This window comes from Lepisosteus oculatus, chromosome 6 (assembly GCF_040954835.1).
Source record: "Lepisosteus oculatus isolate fLepOcu1 chromosome 6, fLepOcu1.hap2, whole genome shotgun sequence".
Lineage (NCBI taxonomy): Eukaryota > Metazoa > Chordata > Actinopteri > Semionotiformes > Lepisosteidae > Lepisosteus > Lepisosteus oculatus.
In genome coordinates this window covers 30379266-30405238 of record NC_090701.1, presented here as the reverse complement: position 1 = coordinate 30405238, position 25973 = coordinate 30379266, and the positions used below count along the sequence as shown (strand labels likewise).

Here is a 25973-nt window from a genome sequence, read left to right as displayed (position 1 = left end):
TTATTTTTCTATCCTATTTTATATTTTTTTCTGTGTCATTTTTATAATACTAGAAGCGAAGTAAAACAACACATCAATAAACACATCGCAGTTAGAGTTTCAGTTGGACAGTCGGACTGTAAATATTGTGACACACTGTTGACACTGGACTGAAAAAGGAAAACAGGAGCTTTCGACTACTCTTATTGATTGAAAGAGATGAAAGATAAAAACAAAAACGGATTCGTTAAAATGGTTAACTGAAAGAAATTCGTCTTTGTCTTCTCGGCAATACGGATATTAGAAAGATGTAGCTATTATAATATAATAAAATATAATATTGATAGCTGTACGTTGTATTAGTTTTCAAAATATGACAAAATTCACGTATAATGCGGCTAACAATGGAAATATTGCAAAGTCGGAAGTAGCAATTATTTGGGTATGTAATCAATCAGGTTCTTAAAGTACTTTACATTAAATACCTGATTTTATATTTTTATAGTTTCGAGTTAATTTGATAAACATTCTAACATTTAAATACAAAACATTGAAGGAATTCACGGTTGAAAAAATAAACGATTTTATCTATTAGACTGTATCAGTTTTGGTGTTTTTTTCGTTATTAAAGGGGGTCACAGGTTTGAGGCGAGAAGCTCAAAGGGCGTTTAGGATGACGTGCTCCTTTGAGTAACGTTCACTGAACGTCTAATTCATGTAGACCGACATATTCTATTAATTTGAAATAAAATACGATACATAAGGAATCCCGTTTAGCAAACGTGTTCGGTTACGAATCAAGCAAATAACTGTTAAAGCAATATTACGTTAAACTATCAGTTGGCATATTGTTCAGGGGATTCAGTATAAATAGTCCCAACAAAGATGAAGAATGAGAACATCTTAGGTTAAGAATTTTGAATTGCAAAACTACACTGTCGGACAACTTTTTCACCTTCTGCATTCAGGTATAGTCTGTCGTATTTGGCACAGATTTCCTTCATTTGTTTATGAACTTTTAAATGCATGAGCTCCTTGGATTTTAATGATACAATATTTTATTTCCAACTTCTGTCGTGATCTAGATTCCTGCCTTGGAAACACATGGGTGATGTTTGCTTTTTTATTTACCAAAACAACACATACAGTATGCAAAAACAAATGGCAGGTAATCGGGGGCAGTGTTGTGGAAGAGTTCAAAAAGTCAAGGCAGGTGTGCCATTTGAAACATCACAGACAGGTACATATGCCGCTCCATATTACCATGTTTTGTCACAGTACTTGTATTTCTACAAATGCTCTACACATTTTGTGCATTATTATCAATATGCTATGTAAAGTAAATACTGTTGAAATACTGTATATAGAAATCCTGAGGCCTTTTACACTAGGAGATATCTACAAAGTGTTTTCTTGGTTCTTATGAAAAGACCTATCATAAGATATTAAGGTGTGGTTTTATGACAGAGAGGTAGAGTTTTAATTTGTGGGGGGTGGCAACAATGTAAAAAAAACATCTCCAGTAACTACACAGTCTTCATCTTTATTTTTGCAGTTGCAGTAGTTAGAAAACTGGGCAAACTGACTCTGAGGCTTTGAAGATGAACAGGGACGTCCCCATTCATAGCTGGCCGGGCTCCTACTACATTAATAGCGAGAAACGCTGGGTCACTGGTACTCTGTCTCTGACCCGCTTATCTATGAGGTTCACAGCCAGCAAGGGAGAGGAAACTGTGGCCAGCATCAAGCTTTCTCGTATTGTAGAGATCAAGAAGGAGTCCTCCAGCTTTATTTTCAGTGCTCTTACCATTCTGGAAGAAGGGAACATAAAGCACTGGTTCAGCTCTCTGCAGCCCAACCGGGCGGTTGTGTACAATGTGCTAGAGCACTTCTGGAGGGAGGAGCTGTTATCATCTGATGGTGCCACTGGAGCCACAGCCTCAGAACCACAAATGAGCAAGGGGAAGGAACTGATAGGCCTGGTATCTGGTAGTCAGAAGAGGCTGGAGGATACTGGGACAGTACTTCACCACCAGGGGGAGCAATTCGACAACATCATGCTGGGGTTGGACAAGATCGAGTCGGATTTAGACGTAGCAGACAAGTATGTAAAACAAGAGAATGCCTCTTACTGCATGCACACTCGCACTGTGTGACACAGAACTTTTGTATAAAACTGGATCCTTATTTTATACATGAAGCGATATTTGGGATAAATATTTGTTGGTGAGGCATTGGGACTGGCACATACACTGGCTTTTAATGTAGGTTAGAGATTGGAAAACTATATGGAATGGAATGATCTTGGTAACAGAGCAGTCCTGATACTCTTAGTGCAGATGTTATGAAGGTGTGTAAGTCCTACGGTTTTGGATGTGGATACTTACAAAATACTTGTTTCTAAATGTAAAAAGTAATGTGTCTAAAATATGGATCCTTCATTACAAAACATCAACACAGCAGGCTGTACTTGTAAGCAAGTATTTTTCTTCTGTTTCACCATTTATCTTTGTTATACCTATTATGTTTGGAATAACCAGTTGTATGCATTTCATGTCTCAGCTTGTGGGTACAAACCATGTAGCCACATGCAGGGTAGAATGAGGCAATGCAAGCCAAATTCTCAGGTTTGCCCACCTTCAAGTGATTTGTCTGTTAACATGACGCAGGCAGCTCAGCCCTGTACTTCCCCTGTCATTCTATTGCTGAGAGTAGAGCAAGCCCTGGCCAGCTGATCCCACCCTACCCTCAGAAGTTCCAGTCATAGTCAGCCAGTGGCATGATGCTGGCTTGAACCTGTGGTTATAGAACTCATTTTATACTCTGATTATTGAACTCAAACGTCAGCAAAGGCCTGTCATTGGTTGAGCCATTCAGGGAGCTCCTGTAAGCTATTGCAGGAAGTTGTTGTTTACTGATCGTATGTCAGATGCTTTGGGATGACCAAGTGTACTCACTATACCCTCTGAATATGCTTTTTTCTTAACGTTTATATTGTTATTTCTAAAATGATGGATTTCATTTACTAGCCCTTCTGGCATTAGACACAAATACTGCAAAGTTCAAAATTCAAAGACTTTAAAAAAAATAAAATTACAGTAATCAGACATATGCAAATAGAAAATGTTTTTTTCTGGAATCATACATTGCAATATGTATGTAACTTGTAATACTATGATTGGAGTTATTTCTTTGTGAAGTTGCCTCTTGCTTTCGTGTCAGTTACTTTAATCCATTAAATTAAACTTTGAAAATCTGCAGAAATTCAAAAGACTGGTAAAAATGTTTTATAACACCAACGAAGTGGAGTACAGTATTTCCCTTCTCTAAGTGACCCGAAAATAAATTGAGAGTGCACATTTTTGGTAGATTGGAAACACTTGTACACTCAAGATTTCCAGCTAAAAATAATACGTTTTAAAGAGGATTTAGAGAATTCCCTTTAGATACATATTTATTATTTAAATGCCTCTGTATTATCATTCCTTAATAAAAAGGGGTTTGCCAGAAATCTTGAGTGCTTGACTGCTTTCAGTCTGCCATATTTTTTTCCTCAGGTTTGTGCCTCAGACAAAACAGACTTTTCTGAAAGACTTTTGGATTAAAGAGCTAGGACTCTGGATTGCACACAGGTGCGTAGTTGTGCCTCAAGAGCCCTCATTGCTTTGTTCGACTAATCTCTTTTCCTCTGCCCCAATTCCTCAGGCTGCTTTCAGAACTGGAATCCCCACCTTGGTGGCCCTTTAGTAAATTGCCCTGGAGAAGCCATCAGGAAGCAAAATGCAAACAGAGAAACAAATCCCAGAGCCCTGCATCTGCATCTACCACAAGAGGTCATGGAAAGCAGGGGGTGATAACTAACATTCCAGTGATTTATTCCAAAGGAGGTGACACCAACCTCAAGCCGGGCAAATTTACAGTGCAAGTGTCAGCTCTAGAGGTTTGTGATGGCGACTCCCGGCTGATGCACAGGTTCGAGAGGGAGGATGTAGATGACATCCGAGTTCACAGCCCTTATGAACTAAGCATCCGGCAGCGCTTCATTGGCAAACCAGACATCAGCTACAAACTCCTTTCGGCCAAAATGCCCGAAGCTCTGTCAGTGCTGGAGATGCAGTACAAGAAAAAAATTGAGTTCATGCCGGACTATGCAGAATTTATGACAATGCCTCCATCACCCACATCTGATTCGGAAAACTGTATATGGAATGCAGGTGATTATTTGGATTTTTTTTCCATTAAAAAATTAATTTCCCAATTCAGATAGAGGAGCATGTGTAACAGAGCAGTTTATAATATCATCAAGGCAAGTAACTTTTTAAAAATGAAGCTGTAAAATGAAGAAAAACAAGTGCCCAAAGGATAATATATGACAAAGTTTCATGTACTTTGCAGAAACACAAAACAAAATATTAAGCGTAAAAACATGGTTGTTAACTACGTGTTAGTGCAACTACAGATGCTTTGAAGACGGTGAAAAGCTGACACACTTCAGTACAGTAATGTGTGAGAGAAAATAAAAGGAGGGGCTCTGCATTGTATATTAAAGTAAAATACCAGTATACCTAGATCACATGAAGTAACATTTAGAAGCAACAACATTTATTAATTCTGGTTAATTCAACATTCATTAATTCATTTATTAATGTTTTGTTCTTATACAGCATTATATGGAGTTAGTTTTGTAGGTAGTAATTACTTCCCTCTCTTTATAGTGTATGTTTAATCTGATGTTTCTAGAACTGCTCAACAATTTAAAAGCAAAATTATTTTCAAAGTGTACACTTTACAAAATGTAAAGTGCTATCATAGCATTTATCAACCCTACCCCCTCACTAGTCAGTAGCACACTATTGTGTATGGTGTATGTTGCAATGGGCATGTTCAGGTTTGGCCGAGAAATTCTGAATTGGATTTTTCCATTCCTGTAACCCCATCACTAGAATCCTAAGTGGTATGTGTTTCTGTGTCACTTTATTTTATTAGCTGTCTTTCTGCTGTTCTGTAGGTTAGGCTTAGGCTGACAAAGACTGTGAGAATGTGAGACTGTGAGAAGTGACAAAGACTGTGAGAATGTAGCACAATATTACATTAAATTAAAAACTGCCTAAGAGGCAAGGGTTTTCCCAAACCCTGTCCTGAAAGACTGCAGTCCTGTAGGTTTTCATGACAGCACAAATCTTAATGATCTAATTGAACTGATTTTTAGCTTAATCAGAGCAATTTTACAGATTTCCTCAGTTCTTATAGCATTGCTTACTTGAAGAGATTTATAAAACCACCAGTAATGCTTCATTCCAGGATTGGAGTCAGGAACCACTGGTTTGCATGTTACTTATTCCACTGGGATAGACACTGGGACCTAGTAAGACTAGCATAGTGACAACTGACCATATTTGCAAGCTCACTGCAGAGAGCTGTGTCTAAACAAGAAAAGGCGAATACAAAACACGGGTCAAGTCTGACACATTTGCAGAATCCAGGATTTCAATTTTATTTCTCAGTGAAAATGATGACTTAACAGTACTCGCCATTTTAAAATGAAATCTCCATTGTCAGTTTCTGTACAGTATACTCTATGTGGTGATGCTGTGTGGTAGCAAACATTTTTTTTTTATTGCAAAGGAACAAGTAATAGGTTTATTCCATGCTGAAAAAAAGAAGAAAGTAAACACAACGTTTCGGCCGTGGAGCCTTCTTCAGGTGTGAGGTGCTCACACGTTGTGTTTTCTTTCTTCTTTTTTTCAGCATGGAATAAACCTATTACCTGTTCCTTTGCAGCCTACGCATGCTGACACAGCTACCCACCTGAACTATTTTTTATTTACAATTTCAATAAACTATTTGAAAACTTGAGTTAGGTTACTCTAAAGACATAAAAGGGAGGTTACAAATTAGAGGAGGTGATATGGTCAACCTGGCACAAATATTTAGAGCTTTGCATTTAAAAATGTTTATTTAGTTCAACACAGAATTTAAGAGGTTTAAGATACTGTAGTTGGAAAATATACTCTTAAGTGAGAAAGAAATGAAAGGCAGGACCTTACAGTACTGTGTACCGTATGTGATCACAGATACACCTGTCGTCTGCAAGTGCACCAGGTGATGGCACTGCAGAGCTACAGTATGTGAAATATAGCTGTATAAAAACTAAAGTAAAATAAAGCTGCATAACATGTTATTCAGCTTTATCAAAGTCATGTTGTTGTTTATTTCCATGTGTAGGATCCTGCCATTAATTGAAAGTGTAGTGAGCTTCAGGTGTATAAATTGTCCCACAGAAGTAAAGATTCTTGTATCTTTCCTATGTAGTGAATGTTAAGTATCTTATTACATTTCCTGTGGTGTTTCACAGAGTAATTTCATTGGGCGTGGAAGTATGCTGTGCAATCTGCCCCTTTGCTTCTCCAAATTCCTTAGCACACATGTTGCACCATTTTTAAATCTATGGAGGATTTTATGTTTTGTTAAGCTTGTGAATTTGGTCGTCAGCTTAAAATAGGTGCCTCTACCTATTAATAGGTGCATATAACGTACTGCCACCTAATGATTGTCAAGTTCAGAATTATACTGTAGCTGCATTACTTCGAGTGCTCTTTTAGGCTAATGTTTCACAGTACATCTAAACTGATATGAACATCTAAACGCCAATAGCCATATCACCCTGCAGCTCACAATTGATAACCCACTGAAGCTTAGCAGGTGTGAGCCTGGTCAGTACCTGGATGGGAGACCTCCTGGGAAAAACTAAGGTTGCTGCTGGAAGAGGTGTTAGTGGGGCCAGCAGGGGGTGCTCACCCTGCGGTCCATGTGGGTCCTAATGCCCCAGTATAGTGATGGGGACACTATTCTGTAAACAGGCGCCATCCTCCGGATGAGACGTAAAACCGAGGACCTGACACTTTGTGGTCATAAAAATCGCAGAGCTTTTCTCGAAAGAGTAGGGGTGTAACCCCGGTGTCCTGGCCACATTTCCCATTGGCCCTTACCAATCCTGGCCTCCTAATAATCCCCATCTATGAATTGGCTTCAATACTCTGCTCTCCTGCCCACTGATAGCTGATTTGTGGTGAGCGTTCTGGTGCACTATCGCATCATCCAGGTGGATGCTACACATTGGTGGTGGTTGAGCAGAGTCCCCATTACCTGTAAAGTGCTTTCAGTGGAGTGTCCAGAAAAGTGTATATAAGTGTAATTAATTAATTAAACTATATAGGCTTTGTACCATAATAAAAATTATTTAATACCAAAAGTAATGACAAAGTTTAATTAAACTATTCTGTGAAAAAGACTAAAACTAGAAATAGAAATAAAAATACATTCCATATACATTATCTGTATTGTATCCAGACTGAATTACAGGAAATCATATTCAAAGCAGATTGAAAAAGGCTTGGGATAGAGAAACTGTAATTTACAGTTTCATGAATAGTCCATTGTTAGGATCTTATTTGCTAATTCAATTAACAATACCCATCTGAGAACTGTGGCCAAAGGAATGATCATTTTCAAAGATCAAACGTGCTTCTAAGCCTGCATTTGCTCTCTGTTTTTTAAAAATAATATTACTGAATATTACTTGGTACTGAATTTCTTGTTATTCTTCTTATATGACTCTGCACTACATTTACCAATGTGAAAGGAATTCTAAAAACAAATTGAAAAACTAATTCTGAAATCTTTTTCTCCTTTAGCCACTGGATTCATTGACCGAATAAGAATGAAGGAGCTCCCACCAGGTGAGCTGGTACAGTTGCAGGTTCAGGCCCAGCAGTCACCTGTCTCAGAGTCTGAAGCCCAGGAGCTTAAACAGGTAAAGGCAGTCTGTCTGAACCCCGGCCATAAATACTGTATATTTCCCCAGGAAATGTGTGACGTAACTGCTATGCCTCATTTGTGTCAGGAGGCAGTTGTTTCTTTTCTTGAATGGCACACTGCGCGTAGGTCCTTTCTCTTTGTAAAAGCTGTTCAAAGGTGTAATCTACACAATTATAAATTACATTCAAAGGTAACAGACTTTAATTTAGTTCAGGTGAAGAAGGCTCCACAGCCGAAACATTGTGTTTTCTTCCTTCTCATTTCAGCATGGAATAAACCTATTACTTGTTCCTTTGCAGACTTTTACTTAGTCCTCTCTGGTGAAAATTACTCCAGACCAAAATCGGGCACATTGGATATCACAATAAATTATTTTATATATCGGGTGTAGATTATTGTTTCCGAGAAGGCAATCAACAAAAGAGCACTTTATAAACAACAACAACAGCAATAATAGCTTGGTACAGTAAATTAAATTGCTGAGTTCTGAATAAACACTTTCTGTTGAGAGAAATGGGTTCTCCGCTCCAGGCCCCTTCCTGTCTTAAAGTTAGCACAACCTAGACAGAGGGATCCCCTGTGCAGAACAGAGAGGAGTCTGGCACAGAGTAAGGTTCTTCTGTTCTGTTTTAAAGCTTTCCTCGGTGTGTAGTGCTGTCATGGAAGGCAAGAATCCTGGAATTCTTAAGCCAGATTTCCTCCTGTCCTCCAAGTGCAGACAGCAGATACTTATTGGCTACAGCAGTGCTAATTTCTTCCATAACATATGTCAGTGTACCGCAGGTTGTTCTGGGGTCTCAAAAGTGAGCTGCTGCTTTAGTAAGCTTTTAAAAAATTATTTGGACAAAATCCTTAGGATGAAAAAGAGAAGAAGAAGTCGCATATCTTCTACAATTGATCAGAATGCATTCTGACCCATTTTTTATCTTATCTGAAATGACAAACTCTTCTTTTTAAATTTTCTAGCATTAGTATGGTGCTACTATATAGAGACTAGTCATAAACTTCTGTGCTGACAGTACAGCACAGCAAGTTTGGACTGTCCCTGTTGACTAGTATCTGGTATTTCACTAAACTGTAAACAGATGTTGCATTAAGATGGAAAAGGTCTAAATTTTGCTGCAACAGCAGCAGTTTCTTAGGTGAGGGGGGAAATGAAAATGCTTTTGACATATTTTTTTCCAAGTCTCCTGGGTTATATATTTATTTCAGACAAAGAATCCCACTTTTAGTCACTGTCTGCTGGCATCTTTGCTGATTTAAGAATCATCCCAAAGCAATTGGGCCAAGCCTTGATTAATAATGTTTTCGTGGATGGAAAATAAAATTTCAGAAAAATACATTGACTTAAGTGTTGTTGAGTCCATTAGACTTCTGCAGACTGGCAAACCAAAAGTGGGCGTTACAGCCACAAACCCATATATCACAGAATTAAACTGCACAAGGCATCAAAAAGAGCTTTAATGAATATTCTGTTCTATTTTTAGAATATTAATATAATGTCTGCTGGTTGTTTGAATTAAAATGTTAAGTCCATTTACATACTGTAGATTGTCACTGTGTATGTTTAGTTTCTATCTGTTTTGTTTCAATACAGGAAATTTAAGGCATATGAGAAAAAGCCTTAGTTTTTAATTCAAATAGTTCTTTAAAACAGTTTCTACAATCGTACTAAAGAGGTTTCTGTAGTACGTTTGCTGTCTTACTGGTTTGCTCTTATATAGGCTCGAGGAAAGATTATCATTATTATTATTTGATGCTATACTGTATATTTATTCATAGATGAACTGATAAATATGCTAGACAGCTATTATAATGTAATGCTTCACCTAATAGAATATTTATCATATTGATTTTTATACTTATTGGCATTACATATACAGCAAAATCGATTAGCTCCTATACTTATTTGAAAGGTTTTAAACACCTCTCAGTGTATGTAAATGCTACTGGGGTTTAGTGTAGTGTCTATAAATGAAATACCTTTGTAGTTTTGAAGCACGTATTTCTGAAATATGGAGACCAGTGGTGTTTATAGTAAAATTTAACATTTTTCTTTTAAGACTCTAAACAGGATAGCACATAATTGTATCTGTGAGGCTCCTTTACCAAATACAGGTATCTCAAAGTGGAGCCTTCATCTCTTTACTCTGGGTCTATATCTAAACACTGTGGTTTCAGAAGCAGAGCTTTTTCTTGATGAATGACTTTCTAAAGGTGATAAGGTAGCGTGACACTGAACATTCAAATTTAACTGAAAAAAATTTTTTTTTACTATCCATATTTAGAAGCACCTCAGCTGGATCCTACGACTTAGGTGCAGTAAAGATGGAGTTCTGTGTTTCTACCACATTTTCTGCAGGTGCAGCACATTAAAATTTAGTTACTAAATTTTAATGTAAATTTATGAGGTCTGAACAAGTTTTATTTAGTTACACTAGGGTACATGCAAGATCATACAGAATTCCAATTCCCTGATAATTCAATTATTAAGTAAACCTCTTAGACTCATATGCATAGCAATTGTACAGTTACTATCAAAAGTAACTGATTGCAAAAGTATTCACATCAATTGTCCTTAGAAGTTGCTTGATTCGTTGAATGGGGTCCACCTGTTCAATTAATGTGTTTCACTTGAGTGCAGGTTAAATACACCTCTCTGTAGGAGTTTCAAAAGTTGATTAGTACAATTCCTAACAAAAAGTACATCATGAAGATAAGGGAACATTCAAAGCAACTCCAGGAGGTTATGGAAAAGCACCATTCAGGAGAAGGGTATGTTATGCTGTGGTCTCTGAGGTTGAAGGGCCATGGCAATTGACAATCCAAGATCCAAGATCCATGGTCCGCAGAGGATCCTTGTGAGCCTTTGGGAAGGCTTGCTAGGACCAAGGCTTTAATGAGAGATGATGAAGTAATTATGCATGCTGATTGAAATGAAGCTGTCTGAATAATAACTGAGCAGGAATGAGGATGCCTTGACATAGCAGAGAAGCTGGCTTGAGTGAAGCTGTCTTAATAATGCAAAGGCTGCCAGTGGACCAAGACTGTCTTGAAACTGCAGCGGAGAAGCCTGGGGTACCTTTTAAGGTGAAAAAGAAAAAGGGTTTAAGAATGATGAGTCAAGAAAAAAGTAGTGAGGGCAGAATGACCCCTCTGATTCAGTGCTTGTGGTTAAAGGGAAAAACTGGGTGTTTGTCAGGTGAGTGTTTCAGTACTGAGAAGCTTAGCACAGAGGGTTTAGATCAATGTCGGGGCACTGAATAAACAGGGGAAAAAGCCTTAAGTAGTCTGCTGGAGAGTCCACCCGATTGAAAAATTAGTGGTCTTTAGGAGCTGCGTCATGAGTGAGTTTGCGCAGGGTGGAAGCAGGCTGAGAGCACGTGTGAATGTGCTGGTTGAACGGGGAAACATCAGGCTTTAAGCCATTCCCAGCCCGGGTGTAACAGGGTATAAGAAAATTTCCAGGACATTCAATATCCTCCAAAGCACAGTAAAGTCCATCATAAAGAACTGTGAATTTATGCAGATCAGGGCATCCTCATAAACTGAGGATTTGAGCGAAAGGTGCACTAGCCAGGGAGGCCACCAAGAGGCCTATGACAACCCTTAAGACAAATTTAGACAAACTCTAAATCTCGGCTGAGATTGGTGAAACCGTGCATATGACAACAATTCCCCAGGTGCTTTACAAATCTGGATTTCATGGGAGAGTGGCAAAACAAAAGCCATTGTTGAGAAACACATCAGATCTTGATTTCAGTTTGCCAGAAGGGAGACTGTGAGACAGAGCAGACAAAGATTCTATGGTCTAATGAGACCATATGAGGATGTTTTGCTTCATCAGGGCCTTGTGAAGATAGATTGCAAAATGGATGCAGCAAAGTACAGAGAAATCCTGGAGAAAAACCCGCTGCACTCTGCAAGAGACCTGGGACTTGGAGAAGATTCATCTTCCAGCAACATATAGCTAAAGCCAGATTGGAGTCAGTGTTCACAAGTAGTCCCGTCATAGCCAGGACTTCAGTCCAATCAAGAATCTGTGGTAGGAGTTGATAATTGCTGTTCATCAACGGTTCCCATCCAACTTCAGGATGCTTGTGTAATTTTGCAAAGAATAGGCAAATATTGCAGTGTCCAGAAGTGCAGAGCTTATTCAAGTAGACTCCTAGCAATAATTTCTACAACAGGTGTCTACTGTTGAATACTTATACTAAAGTGAATACTTATGCAATCTGTTATTTTCTGTTTTATACATATCTATAATTTATTTAGGAGGATCTACTGTATATAATTTTGTTTTCACATTGACATGTGTTTTGATCAGCAACAAAAAAATGCAGTTAAATTCATTATGATTCCATATTATAACACATTAAAATGTGAAAAAGTCCAAAGTGGGTGAATACATTTGATAGCTACTGTAATGAGGTGTCTCTAGGATTGTATTCATCCCTTATTACTGAGCTGCCTTCTGTCTGTTCACATTTTCAAAATCTTTATGCATGAGAAAAAGATAAATGCTTGATTAGATTAAGTTATTCTTTATTTATCACCCTCTCCCAAATTGAATTTCTCTAACATGCACACAAATCATTAACAAATGCATCATATATCAAAAAATATATTATTATATTTATATAATAAATTATGAAAAACAGAAACAGTAATGGAAAGCAATGAAAAACAGTGGATTACTTTTTATTTACCTTAATTAATTAGGCAATTATTAATTAAAACATAAGAGTTGTCATCCTTTATTCATTCTGGAGTATAATCATTTTCAGTTGTTATGCTTAAAAACAGTTTCTACACGCACAAAATCATACAGCTGTTTTTTATTTAAAAAAAACGTTACCATTAATAAACAAACCAAAAGAAAAGTTTGATTGTTGTTTGACAGTTTATTATATCTTGAAATAATGAAGACAATCAAAATCATAATTGGCAACAGAAATTAACAGAAATGTGGCTTAATTCTGTTGTTTTGGAGCAGAGAGTAATGTAATCAAGTATACTACAGTATATACCCAAACTACAGTCCCATCTTTTTCTTCACAATATACAATACACATTATTAACAATACTAAATTCACTTTTACAATGAAGATATGATTTATTTGCTTTTATTTTAGCGTGCTTTTAACATAATTTATGAGAATAAGTATTGACGCTGTGATACCAATTGTATAGCTTTAATTGGTAACAGGCTGTTAGCACATTAAAAAAAATATTTAGAGTTGACATGTTGAAGTCATAAATACTGTACATGCAAGTTTGTAGGCAGATCACAGTGTTTACTTTTATTATGACAATTCAAAATTCAGGGCTAGACCTGATCTTTGACTTATTGAATTATTTATTAATTATGATAATTTTGGCCTACTGGTTTTAATACTCCTGTTTTCTTTCTAGAGTTCAGGCTTTAATTTAAGTTGTAATTCTGAAAATGTATATGTATGTCTTCTGTTGTGGCCAAAATAAACACTACTTAGATTTTGCTGACAAACAAACAAAAAAACATATTTAAAATGATCCTAAAGAAAAACAGATCATAATCATAACCGCAACAGATGCAATCCCTTAACAATTTAAATGATTATTGTTTTACATCCAAGATGTAATCTTAATAAATGTTAAAGTAATGGTCCCCAAAAGGTATATGTTTGCAAATAGTTCCCTTTTTTAATTCCTCTCTAGCTCTGTGTGTCACTGTGACTTGTGGCCATGCTCTCACTGCTGTGTGCGGCATGCAGTAGTAACAATTCATCCATAGTGGGTAGAGGGAATGATCCTGTCATTCTCACCCATGAGATGGGCTGATTCAGCTTTGGCAAATGGGGGTCTCACTTCTCCAGTGGCACCAAATAAATTGTGATGTGCAAGTGTGCACATCCTGATCCTCTCTAATTCTGTTCATTTACCTTATTTCTGCAGTGAACCTGTGCCATAGTAAGGTGGTTTTGACATATGGTGGCTAAAATTATTCATCCCCTTTAGCATTTTATTTGGGAATTCTTGCCACTAATCACCACAAAATACTCTGTAATGTCAAATAAAGAGTTACAGTCCTCAATGGCTAAGATGGGAGTAGTTGTCCATTGGAAGACAATAGCCTGGCACTTCATAAATCTGTGTTCTGTGGGAGGGTGGCAAAAAAAAAACGTTGTTGAAAAAAACTCTAGAGTTTCCCAGAAAGCATGTAGGACCCCCCTCAAGCCAAGTGGAGGAAGATTCTCTTGTCTGATTAAACCAAGATTGAACATTTTGGCCTCAATATTAGGCGCTATATTTGGCACAAGACTAACACTGCACGTCATCAACAACCCTATCCCTACCGTGAAACAAGGTGGTGGGAGCATAATGCTATGGGGATGCTTCTCTGCTTCAAGGACTGAAAAACATGTCAAAATAAAGCGCAAAATGGATGGAGCAAGATATACTGTAGACAGGATATCTGACAGTCCAAGTGCTTGGGAGGAGATTTATATTTCAGTCGACCAGTGCTAGAGTAATTCCCCAGAGGAATCTGACCTTTGTCTTTCAGGACCACCTAATTCTGCTATGCATTGTTTCTAGACCATTGCAAACAGTGACACTTAAATAGCCACTTCAATAGCTGTAACATATACAATAGCTATAGCTATAATAGCTTTATTATGATATTTAAGTTGTTGCCTACACGCATGCCTAATTAATATTGTAGTGTCAGGTTATGAAGACTCAAAAAGAAATACTGGTGTGCAGAGAACAAACTTTTAATGCCTTCTTCAAATACAAGCTGAGCTAATCCTGAAGCAAACTATTGGATTCCGGTTAACAAAAAAATGAACCAGGACTGGATATTTCCGTGTTACCTCAAAGAAACTATAGAAATTGGGCTTGAAACCCTAATTTCTAGCACACTAAAATTAAATGTTATTAATTCGGCCTTTTAATTATTTACACTGCTTATTTAGCACCAGTATCTTTTTTTTAATATTTCTTGAATTCTCATCAGGCCATGGGGATAGTAATAAAGATTTTCAGTAAAATAATTGCTAAGTGAGGAAAAGCCTTTGCAGATGTCGAAATACCATGTATGAAGTACAGTGTGCTACAAGACAAAAAGCATAAAAAACACAAAGATAGATAGAGACTGGTTCATGTTTCTTGCTTAAAAAATCTAAATATTTTATACAGTTCTTGTAATAACGTTGGCTAAAGCAAAGTCATAAGTAACATAATTTAAGTCTGTAAAACACAAGATAATATTTTGTAAGTCTTTCTTTGCAGGGATTACACAGAATTAAAGCATCCTTTAGTGTGCTGTGAGATTCTGGCACTTCAAGAAGACAATTATGAACAATCCACAATGTAGAATTGTTCTAAATCCTTCTTGCCCACCCTTAGGCTTCCCTTAATATTCTGACGTCTTGAATAGAATTACAAATGATCAACTGGTTTGAAGTCTGGCGATTGAGATGGCAAGTCAAGAATTTACTTCCTGCACTGTTACCTATTCCTTTGCTGTTTTCGATGTATGTGTTGGACCATTTTAATGCTGGACTGTCCATATTTGGCCAAATGTAAGCTTCGTAGTAGAATGAATCTGGTGTCTGGCCTAAATATCCTAGTTCATGATTTTTCCTGTCTTCACAACGGCTTCAGGACCCATAAATGCAAAACTATTACAAAACAGTAGATCCCTACAATACTTAACAGTGGGCATGAGCGTTATCTATTATCTTTTCTATGCCAAACATAATTCTGATGAACATGTCCAAAAAGTTCAATTTTAATTTAATCTGACAATAAGATGTGAAAGTTCTAGTCTCATTTTGGTTTGCCCATGCGTTGTTCACCCTCAGGAGGCTTTTTTTCTGCTATTTCAGCTACAAATCTCACATTCATGCAGACAACTTTGATCGTTTTCAAACTTTGAATCCTAAAGTTGGCAGTTTACAGTATATTGGAAATCTCCGACTGTTGCCTTTGGATTTACAGTTGCCTCTCAAACTGACAGCCCTGATGGCAATTCATGCTTATGTTCTACTTCTAGTATGGTGGCCTCAATCCCATTAGTCTTTTTTTTTTGTTAATAAGGAGCACTACGGTAGAAATGTGTAGAGTCAGCTTTTTGTGGACTTTTACCTTTTATCTGCAGTCTTTGAAGAGGTCTTTGATCTTAATAATAATGATTATTATTAATAAGATTATTAATAATAATGATATTGCTTGATGTTGTCTGTGTATAACCTACCTTTATATTCCAAGGATGCAGGAAGGTTGTGAAAGTTTATAAATAAATAAATAATTAGAGGTGTGAATAAATGTGACCCGCAGTGTTATCATGATTACAGGGTAACTTCATTAGAATTTTTTAAGTAAGACACATTATTCATTCTGCTTTATTATGTTTTTTGATTCCTGTTTCATTGGGGGGTATTAAGAATTCTGGAGGACACTGTACAACCCTTATATATACTGTACAGTTTGTGTGTTTTTAATTTGAAAATTTTTCTAAACGTTGTTTTCTTTTTTTTTAGGTAAGAAAGTGTACCTTTACCTCAGATATTTTTCCCTTGCACTTAAAATTTATTTAACTTTTCAGCCTTTATGTATGTTTTGGTTGCTAACAGGGAAAGGTCAGCTAAAATGATGCAGGATTTCAAGTATCATATTAGGAAAGCTCAAAGAAGGTTTCACTGGTTGCAGTGTTTTTATTTATGTTTTTCTTTTGGCTCGCTGTGATTTATGAGAAACAGATGACAATACAGGCTGTTGCAACTGAGGTACTGCCATGAATGAAATATTAATTGTGGTGCTGAAATGCCACTGGCAATATGGGATTTTATTTCAGTCATGTTGAATAAGGAAATCAGCAATGCTGATAAAAATATAATATGTAGGTTCCAGGATAGACAGAGTTTTAAGATCATGTTTCATTTTTTTTCTAAACTGCAACCTCAAGTTTAGTTAACCTAGTGGTCAGCTGATCTGTGTTAAATTAGCAGCCGTTTGCTCAGTGCCGTCTGGCAAAGTTCCTGTGGTCTGTAGCTATGCCCATGTCTACTGGCTGGTGAAGACTGACATAATGTCATTGGGTGTGTGTATGTGTCAGGATATCATAATATTTAGTTTAGTAACTCTGGTCGCACTGGTGGGATTTGGGGTGAGTGTTTATTAGATTTGGCTTGGCATATCACTGGTTTGTTTAAGTTGTTCCTAACTGTATCATATTCTAATTTTTAACGCTTGAAATCTTATGAGATACAGATAAGAGTTGGATAGATCAATGGAAGATTGGATTTGACAGATACCATCATATCCTTTTGTAAGGGCAACCTTCACACACACAGTAAATCATGTTTTAATGGGCCTACATGGCTGTTGATGCTTATTTATGTTTAAAAAGTGGGCTCTGGCAAAACATGATCAGCCTTTCAGTTTGTTCAAACATACAAAGATACTAAGTGCTGTTGCAGCTCTTTCAATTTAATGTGATACAAGGTACTGAGCTGTTGTTGCAGTGTCTGGTCATCAGCTGTTCAATAGAAATAAAAAATACCAAACAGCAAACCAAAACATAGAAGATCTATTATTAACGTAACAAAAGGGATAAAAATCAATGGACAAAAGAATCAACAGAGATCTTAAACATCATGGAAACAGCGAGATGCTTAAAATAGCGATGTGCTGGACACATTACAAAAATTAGTAATGGATTTAAGCAGCTGAAACTGATTTCAAGAGGCATAAATGTCAGAAGAGCACATAGAAAAGGAGATCAGATGTTTTCCTGGAGTAACCTGTTGAAAAGCAGAGATAAATCTTAAAGAGGCCATTATTCAGCTGATGATGATGACAAATATCATGTGAAACAATATACTTTTTAAATAAATTTACAGTTATAAAATGTAATCTTGAATCACAGCTGAAGTTATTCTTATCAATGATGCAAATCACTATTTCAGGTATATCAAGATTTGTGCATATAGAAAATATGTATTCTTGAGTTTTAAGTTACAGTTCAGGATTTTCACAACAAATAAAAATCTATTTTTGTGCTTAATTGTTTTCTAAAGTTTTCTTATGTAGACAACTTTACTTGTCATGTTTAGTGTAGCTTCTATTCCTCAATCTAGTGAGGCTTCATAAGTAGAATAATACAGTATATATACAGTATAATGTGAGAATTCAGTGAAATACTTTCCTTAAAATGTCCCCTAAAACCGTTCTCAGATTTTTCAAATTTTTAGTATTTGTAAATTGTTTCTTTTTATGTGTGGTTTTATGGAGTATTAAGAATAGTGGTATGTGCAGCTGTATGGCAGTATATACGTAATAATTATTGAAATTTATGAACAAGGAAGAATTCTTTTTAAAAATAAACTTATTACATATTTAAGGTCATTCTACACCTTTTACAACTGACTTGACTGGTGAATTCCCATTACCACAATGGCACAATGCAAAGAATATAGATTTTCACATTAAATGAATGCTGTTGTGGCCACATTTTTTAAGTTTTAAAAACAAAACCTGTAAACCCATTTTCCTAGCCTGAAATGCCTGGGAACTGGAACTGTGAGCAAGAGGCCATTCAAAGGTACCAGCTAGATTTCTTTTTTCCCCCAGACAGAAAACAACATTCTCATAAGGCAGACAGGCAGATTAATGGTTAGATTAATGTTAGCTATTGCAAGGTCCTGCGTGTGTCTTTATTATTTCTCGCACAAGTGCATAGGGCACACGAAATGAACTGCAGGACAAATATGTGCACCTCAGTCTTTTAATCAAGTCAGCCATTCTTTTAGCAAGACCACATTTCAAACAGCATTCAAATATTAATCAAGTACTGGCAAACACCCCTGCTGTCAGCAGGCAATTGTGCAATTGTCAGCCAATCTGTGTTATTAATTACTGTTTTTAATCACACTTTCACCAGTTAACTAACTTTATCTGCTGTCAGAGTCTGGTTTGTGCTTCTGCTTGGATGACCTTCTGGTGCACACAGGGACAGCTGGCAGTATAGAATTGAGCCCATTTCTGTAAACTGAAAATTCTGTAATATTCAAGAGAAAGTGGGTGGGGTGGTGAATCAGTATTGTTCACAGCTAATATAATAAATAATGATGTTTAAAACTTGTAGCAAGTAAGATATAAAGTTTATCTAACATCCTCAAATGGTGAGAAAATAATAATAATAATAGCTTACACTTATATAGCGCTTTTCTGGACACTCCACTCAAAGCGCTTAACAGATAATGGGGACTCCCCTCCACCACCACCAATGTGCAGCATCCACCTGGATGATGCGACGGCAACCATAGTGCGCCAGAACGCTCACCACACATCAGCTATCAGTGGGGAGGAGAGCAGAGTAATGAAGCCAATTCATAGATGGGGATTATTAGTAATGATTTGTAAGGGCCAAGGGGAAATTGGGCCAGGACGCTGGAGTTTCACCCCTACTCTTTTCGAGAGATGCACTGGGACCACAGAGAGTCAGGAACTTGGTTTTACATCTCATCCAAAGGAAGGCGCCTGTTACAGTATAATGTCCCCGGCACTATACTGGGGCACTAGAACCCACATGGACCACCTTCCCCCTGCTGGTTCCACTAACACCTCTTCCAGCAACCTTAGTTATTCCCAGGAGGTCTCCATCCAAGTACTGACCAGGGTCACACCTGCTTAGCTTCAGTGGGTTGTCAGTTGTGAGTTGCAGAGTGATATGGCTGCTGGCTTATATAATAATAGCTGTTTTTGTTTTTTGTAATTGTCCACATCTCTTGTCCATTTTACATTTGTTTTTGTTGTTGTCAGAATACTTTTTTTATACATTATTACATGGCTATTGTATTTATAATGATTGTTCAGAGTCATAATTTATATATCAAAGACAAAAAATGTAACAGTAAATGTAATGTTTATTGTCCTTTTTCCTCAATTGTGTTTCCAATAATTGTTCTGGGGTGAAAACCACAAACATGGAAATGTAATTATTTGTTTCATAGAAATGTGTACTAGAGCACCTGTCCATATATGAAGTACTTCAGTTTTTGATTAACATTCATAATTGTTCTTGTTAAACCATGTATTTTTACTTGACCCTTTATGTAACCAAATAAGTCAACTGTGGACAAATTCTCATTTACAGTGACATAAAAGTCAATTAAAGAGAAAAAAATATTGATTACATACTGGATGTGTGCATATGAGCTCAAAGCCTTTTCTAATTATAAAATAAATGAGTTCCATGTTTATGTGATTGTGTGATTTTCAGATGCTGATGAAGTTAAAGAATCTAGCCTTGGAAGCTGAGATGGAGCTGGAACGACAGGATGAGGCACTAGATGCAATCACTTCTTCCACTGACCAGGCAACAACTCACATTGAAAAACACACCCGCCGTATGAAGAAGATGTTGTAGACGCAAAACAATAGCAAACACACTGCCCATTATGAAAAGGGCAAGCACTCACAAGTCTGAGAAACAGCAGGATTATTCTTGAAGTAACATTGCCGCTGCGCTTTTAACTGAAGATGCATGGCACAGAGTGAAGCTGTCAGAGAATCTTAACTTTACAGTTCTAGGTGTCTGTTTTTCGGGTATAGTACATCAGACTTTTTCACTGTTTTGATCTGCTGTGCACAACAAGAGCAGTAGTGAAATGCCATAAAATAGAATCTCTTAAATTGTTATTGGTATTTTGTTTTGAGTATAATTATCTTTACCAGAAATATATTGTTCATCGAATACTGTACACAGCCACTAACACTAACTCAGTGATGGAGTTACATTTGGTTTAAATATTATTTGTCACATGTTCCTAGATGAAGGGTAATGGGTATTTCTGCATTGCATATAATACGAGGTAATGTATATTTATTAAAACTCAAGCATAGACGATATCAATGTACTGCATACACTTGACTGTACTGAACTCCACACTTTTACCTGTTACTGTATGTAGCAGCTTACTGCTGTTTGCCTTTGAGGTCTATAAGCTGTAGACAGTCACAAGACAATCCAAGACTATTATTTTTAATGAAATAGTTTTGCACAGTTACCCTGAGCAATAACAATAGATATGTACTGTAGCTGCACTGCCTATCTTTTACATTAGTCTTGTCCTTTAGCAGGGGATTTTTACAGGTTATATTTCTGTTAGTGATTGTTTTTATGCCTAAACATTGTAATTAGAATACTGTACCTCAGAGCATGTCATGCATGAAGCCTACTGTAGTAAATAGTTCCAGGAAGCATGTTTGTTATGCATGTCAAAAGGTCATAAATGTAATTAAACTATTTTGCATGATATCCTTATTGTTAATCATATTACTTCGAGCATTAGTCAGTTTTAATAATTCACCCATTGTCAACTGGTTATAAATTCTATATTACACTTGAGATGAATGAATAGAAGTGAATACTTTCATTACAGAAATGAGTGGTTTGACATTAATTTTTAATAATAATATTCAATATAAGAGTGATATTCAGTTTTCGCCCTTGAAGTGGATTTTGCTTTAGATGTTTGAAACTGTCATATCACACATGGATGTATTAAATGTTGATGTTTGAAGTATGGCTTCATAAACCAAAGGTATTGTAGTTACAGTAATGTACTAAGGGCATATAGTGAATCGATAACAAACTCCCATCAGTCTGTTCTTGCTTGGACAAAATGTAAATTAGTTCATAAGGATATTTACAGAAAAAAATAGGAATTTTGAAAGTGCATCTGCAGAGAATTTGCTGATATAACTTAGATTATTAAACTTCTTCAAGGTTCTATGAATCTTGCTTCAATATCCTTTAAAAGCAAATGAACACATTTGAATGCTGATTTTTCATAGCACTGTCTTCTTTTCTTTTAGGGAGCATTCTGACTTAAAGGCAATCAGTTGTAAATACACAGATGGTAGTTTCACACTAGTGGCTTTTCAGCAAAGCATATACAGTACCTGTACATCAAATGTCAGAACCTGTGGTTCCTGTTGTGCTGAGCAGGATTACTCTTGCAACAACACATCAGCTGGAAAAAGTAACCTGTCAATAACCAGTGATAACAGTCCAATGACAGTCTTGTCACTAAATAAACATTTACAGATGTTTAGGAAAGTAATGCTTTTCATTTGCAGTAATGTAATTACCTTCTTAGGCCCTTTAAGTCACAGTACTTACGTATTGTATACTGCAGTTTTGAAATGTTCCTATTGGATCAAGTCTGTAAGGATTCTGAACTTGGCTAATTGAATTTAAGTATGTTGTGGAACAGTCTTATCATGCTCATATGTTTAAATTTCCAAAATGCTGATTACTAATTTGCACTAAAAACCCTGACATAAATTATGGTCCTTTCTTTCACTTTTATGGCTGTTATTAAATGCAAAGTGGTTTTTGGCAATGTTTGCTGTCTATATTGTGTAATGTTACAAAGACGTTTTGAAAATAGTGTACCTTGCTTAGTTTACATTGATGCACATAAAGAAAATTCATTATCTGTTATAATACATACCATACATATTATATATATAGCAGTTAGAGCAATATATTTTTTAATTTACTGGAAATCAATGGTACAAGTTGACTAAAATCTAGGAATAATATATACTTTAGTTTTAATGATCCCAGGAAAACAAAAAAACTAAAAAGGCAACCAGTACCACTTATCATGCATGATTACTAGCCGGATTTACCACTAATCCAGATATTTACTATATGTAGGAGGACTTTATTCATGGTTTAGAAATTAAAGAGCTGTGCCTTGAGTGAAAAGAGGCAAACCATAATAAATGTCAGAAAACTCCCTCCCAGGCAAGCTGGATTTGTGTCTTTGCAGAGTTGCTTGGTTACTGACTTTGTTTCTTAAAAAGGCAGCAGTTTACCTGTTTTCACAAGTGAACCACATAATGTTTGTATTAAGGATTTTTGAGGAAATTGTTAAGAGTTCAAGTGCATTACTTCACTAAATCAAAAACAAATGTAAGTGGTTAGTTATTATGACTAGCACTGATGTGATATGTAATATTTCATTTTCCTCACTGTCTCATAACATATTTTTGAGAAATAGCTGTGAGGATTATTGTCATAATCTTAGCATTTATTAAAAAAAACACATTTACAGAATTGCCTTGCGTGCAGCTTTGTTGATATGTGAAATGTCTTCTTTTTTATTTAGTGTGCTAATATGCAGTATGAATGTCCAGTGTGATGCAGGGAGAAGGGAGAAATTGGAAATGTATTGAAAATTAATGTGCAGCAACATTAGGTTTTCTCTCTAAATAAAAAGGCAGATCTTAGTTTGCTTCTTTTTACAGTTGAGCCAGATTCCAGGAATTGAAATTAAGCAGACATTACACATTTCATATTTTTTTCCAAATTTATAGAAATATAGTATTAATGTGTTAAAAATATGTATGAAATCTGTATGTTAATACTGTATTTGCTGCTGTGGGATCCTGTATTCAGTTCCTGACTGGGGCACATTCTGTATGAAGTTTGCATGTTCTCCCTCGTTAATGTGTGCTTTCACTAAGGGCACTGGCTTTCTCCCACTTTCCAAGGCCACATTGATCACAAAAATCAGTAGCTCTAACTTGTCCCTGCATGTGTGTGCGGGCCCTCACAGTGTAGTCCTATCTTGTGTACTTCCAGAACAGGCTTTGAGTTGCTACTTCCACCCTTCCCAGAAGTAGCTGACATTTTGATAAGGGATGACATGCTAAGGGATAAGGGAAGACTTATTTTGAAAACAATATTTTAGTGCATTACAATAAAATTACTTCTCACAAAAAGGAGCCTTACAAGTGGGTTGTGCTGGTAATGTGCCACCCTTGTAGTTTTCATACTTGGGAGGGAAATGATGTAGAAAAACATGCACTTCAGGGACACTCAGACAGGCTCTTGAAGAAAGTCTTTTCAAATTCTGCGACTACAGGAAGAATGATTTGTGAAACCGCAGCAGACTACAAGGATCTTAGTAATCCCACAAAGTCTTTTTTAATAATGTTGTATGAGTTAAAGGAAAATAATAAATTTCCTTTACATGTACTTTGAAGCCATGAATACATTTTCCTTCAGAAGCATTAAAACAAATGTGTAATTTCAGTAGTGTATCAAGGAAAATGTTTTATTTATAATATTTGTAGTTTTGTCATATTCTTTGGATGTACAGTAAGTGTCCTTTTTAAAGATTTATTTCCTTAAATGTATTCATTGATCCTTTATCTCAAATTCTTGTAAAGATGTGTTTTTATTATTAAATCCATAATAAAATACCTACATTTTAATATGTAATAGTTGAATGCAAATGAAGGTCTTTTATTTCGACAGCATTCTGTAGTTAATATCTGTGAGTACTCCCATATGATGTAGATTTTTGGCTTGCGATAGTCATTTATAAACCTGTATTCCCAGTTGCCTTTCCTGGAAGGAGAAATGCAATGACGATAACATCTTAGACATAAACAGTCTCAGCACAGATGATGTTTGACACAACGAAAATGGAAGTTTTTATCAGCGTCATATTTTCAATGAGAGAATTGCTTGGGGGTATGTATTTGACTATGGGAGAACAGCTCTGTTTTGGTTACTCCACATTTACATCTGTCTATACAGGTATCTCACTTTTCCCCTGCAGGGCTATAGAGGCCTTGTATTTCACTATTTTGTTAATCTGTATCTTATTTTTCATTAACATTTTTTATTGTAATTCCTTTTTTCCTGTTAGTCCCATCGTCACCACCTGATCCTCCCTGTGATTAAATTTCTTTTATGTGAAAACAGAGGAAAAAGTAAGCCACCATATTACATACCTACAGAATAATGGAACTGCATTTTTATCTGTTTAAAAACAGGAGAGAATATTTTCCAGACCATTTTTTTATATTCTATACACTGTATACACTGCCTCAATGATGAGAATCTGTGTTCTGTCAAAATCTGTGGCCCTTTTCATTTGAACATTGATAGTAGGCTCAGGAGTTAAAGTAAAACTTGATCCTACTATATAGTACAGAGGAATATGTCCAATACCAAAAGTGCAATGCTAGAGTTGTTCTAATTATATTGTACTGCACTTTAAATACAGTTCATGCTGTGCCTGTTGTCTCCTATTGTGATATGTATATTATTGATTTTAATATGCCCTTTAAAAATGTTCTAATGATGGTGATGTGGCTTTAAATAAACACTACTCTGAAGTGACTTCCTTGCTGTTGCTTACTGTTTTATTTGGGGAAAGAATATTAGCCTTTGTGCACTTCTAGACACGACAAACTAAACTAAATGGGATATGTCTTTTCAAAATTCCACATATCGGCAGGATTATATCTAAAATATATTATTCATCTCAAAGCTAAAATGTTAATATATTTGAATAATACTCCTTTTTATATCCCTATATTAAACATTTCTGAGTGTATTTTATACATTTTTTGTAATGTACCATTAAAGCCTCTGTACATATCTCTTCTGAAAATGTGTTCAGTGATCTCTGGGGTGAATGAGAAAGTTGTTCACATTCAAGCAGCTACACAAAATGTAAATAACGATGAGGATACAAAGTCTAATCAAATATAATGGAAAACACATGCAGGGGGACATTAACCTTTATCTTTTCCTCTCCTGATCTATTAATAGATCTGTCTGTGTGTCTGTGTCTCATGGAGGTCAAGCTGGGGTATGCGAAAAGACTATTACCTAATGCAAGAAATTGTATAGGGCTAATAAAGTGATGTTATGTTATATGTTATGTTAATATTTATCAGGTAGTCTATTTTGTGCCAGTTTTTCAAGTCAGATATTACTGGCACATGTTCTTTATGTATACAGTGTATAAAGTGTGTCTGTTCTCTATAATATATAGAGACTAAACTTTAATTCATCTATATTATTTAAGCCTTAGCATAGGAAATCCATTTTACATTTTTTAAAGATCTGTTATACTGTACTGTAGTTTTTCAGTATTGTTGCAATTGTTACACTGTTCAGTTACCATTGCTTTTATTATTCTTTATACTTCTTTAAATTTGACAGCTTTAAAAGCTGTAAATGGAATCTGTAGCTGTTCAAAATCTAGATGGTAAAAACTTGTAAAATTTCAAAAAACTTGTAATATTTCAAAATATTTTTCATTTGGTGTGAGTGTTGTAAATTAGACACTATCCACCGATGCACATAT

General features: G+C 36.0%; 1 protein-coding gene across 3 annotated transcripts; it reads left to right on the top strand.

The window, feature by feature from the left end:
• Positions 1-121: 121 nt before the first annotated feature.
• On the top strand, positions 122-24997 carry snap47 (synaptosome associated protein 47). 3 transcript variants are annotated; one of them, XM_015354228.2, is made up of 6 exons: positions 122-421; positions 1065-1219; positions 1535-2083; positions 3685-4193; positions 7674-7792; positions 20069-24997. In XM_015354228.2, exons 3-6 carry the CDS (start codon positions 1581-1583, stop codon positions 20213-20215), a joined length of 1278 nt encoding a protein of 425 aa, XP_015209714.1. In that variant the 5' UTR covers positions 122-421; positions 1065-1219; positions 1535-1580; the 3' UTR covers positions 20216-24997. The 3 variants fall into 3 exon arrangements, with proteins under 3 accessions (XP_015209714.1, XP_015209712.1, XP_006634299.1); XM_015354226.2 differs by having other exon boundaries at positions 122-947; XM_006634236.3 differs by lacking the exon at positions 1065-1219 and having other exon boundaries at positions 122-947.
• Positions 24998-25973: the final 976 nt, after the last annotated feature.

Excerpts from the sequence above, each read along its gene's own strand:
- snap47 (XM_015354228.2), top strand. The coding sequence starts at position 1,581 with ATGAACAGGGACGTCCCCATTCATAGCTGGCCGGGCTCCTACTACATT. Across the intron at positions 4,194-7,673 it reads AAACTGTATATGGAATGCAG|CCACTGGATTCATTGACCGA; the intron begins GTGATTATTTGG and ends TTTCTCCTTTAG. Across the intron at positions 7,793-20,068 it reads AAGCCCAGGAGCTTAAACAG|ATGCTGATGAAGTTAAAGAA; the intron begins GTAAAGGCAGTC and ends TGTGATTTTCAG.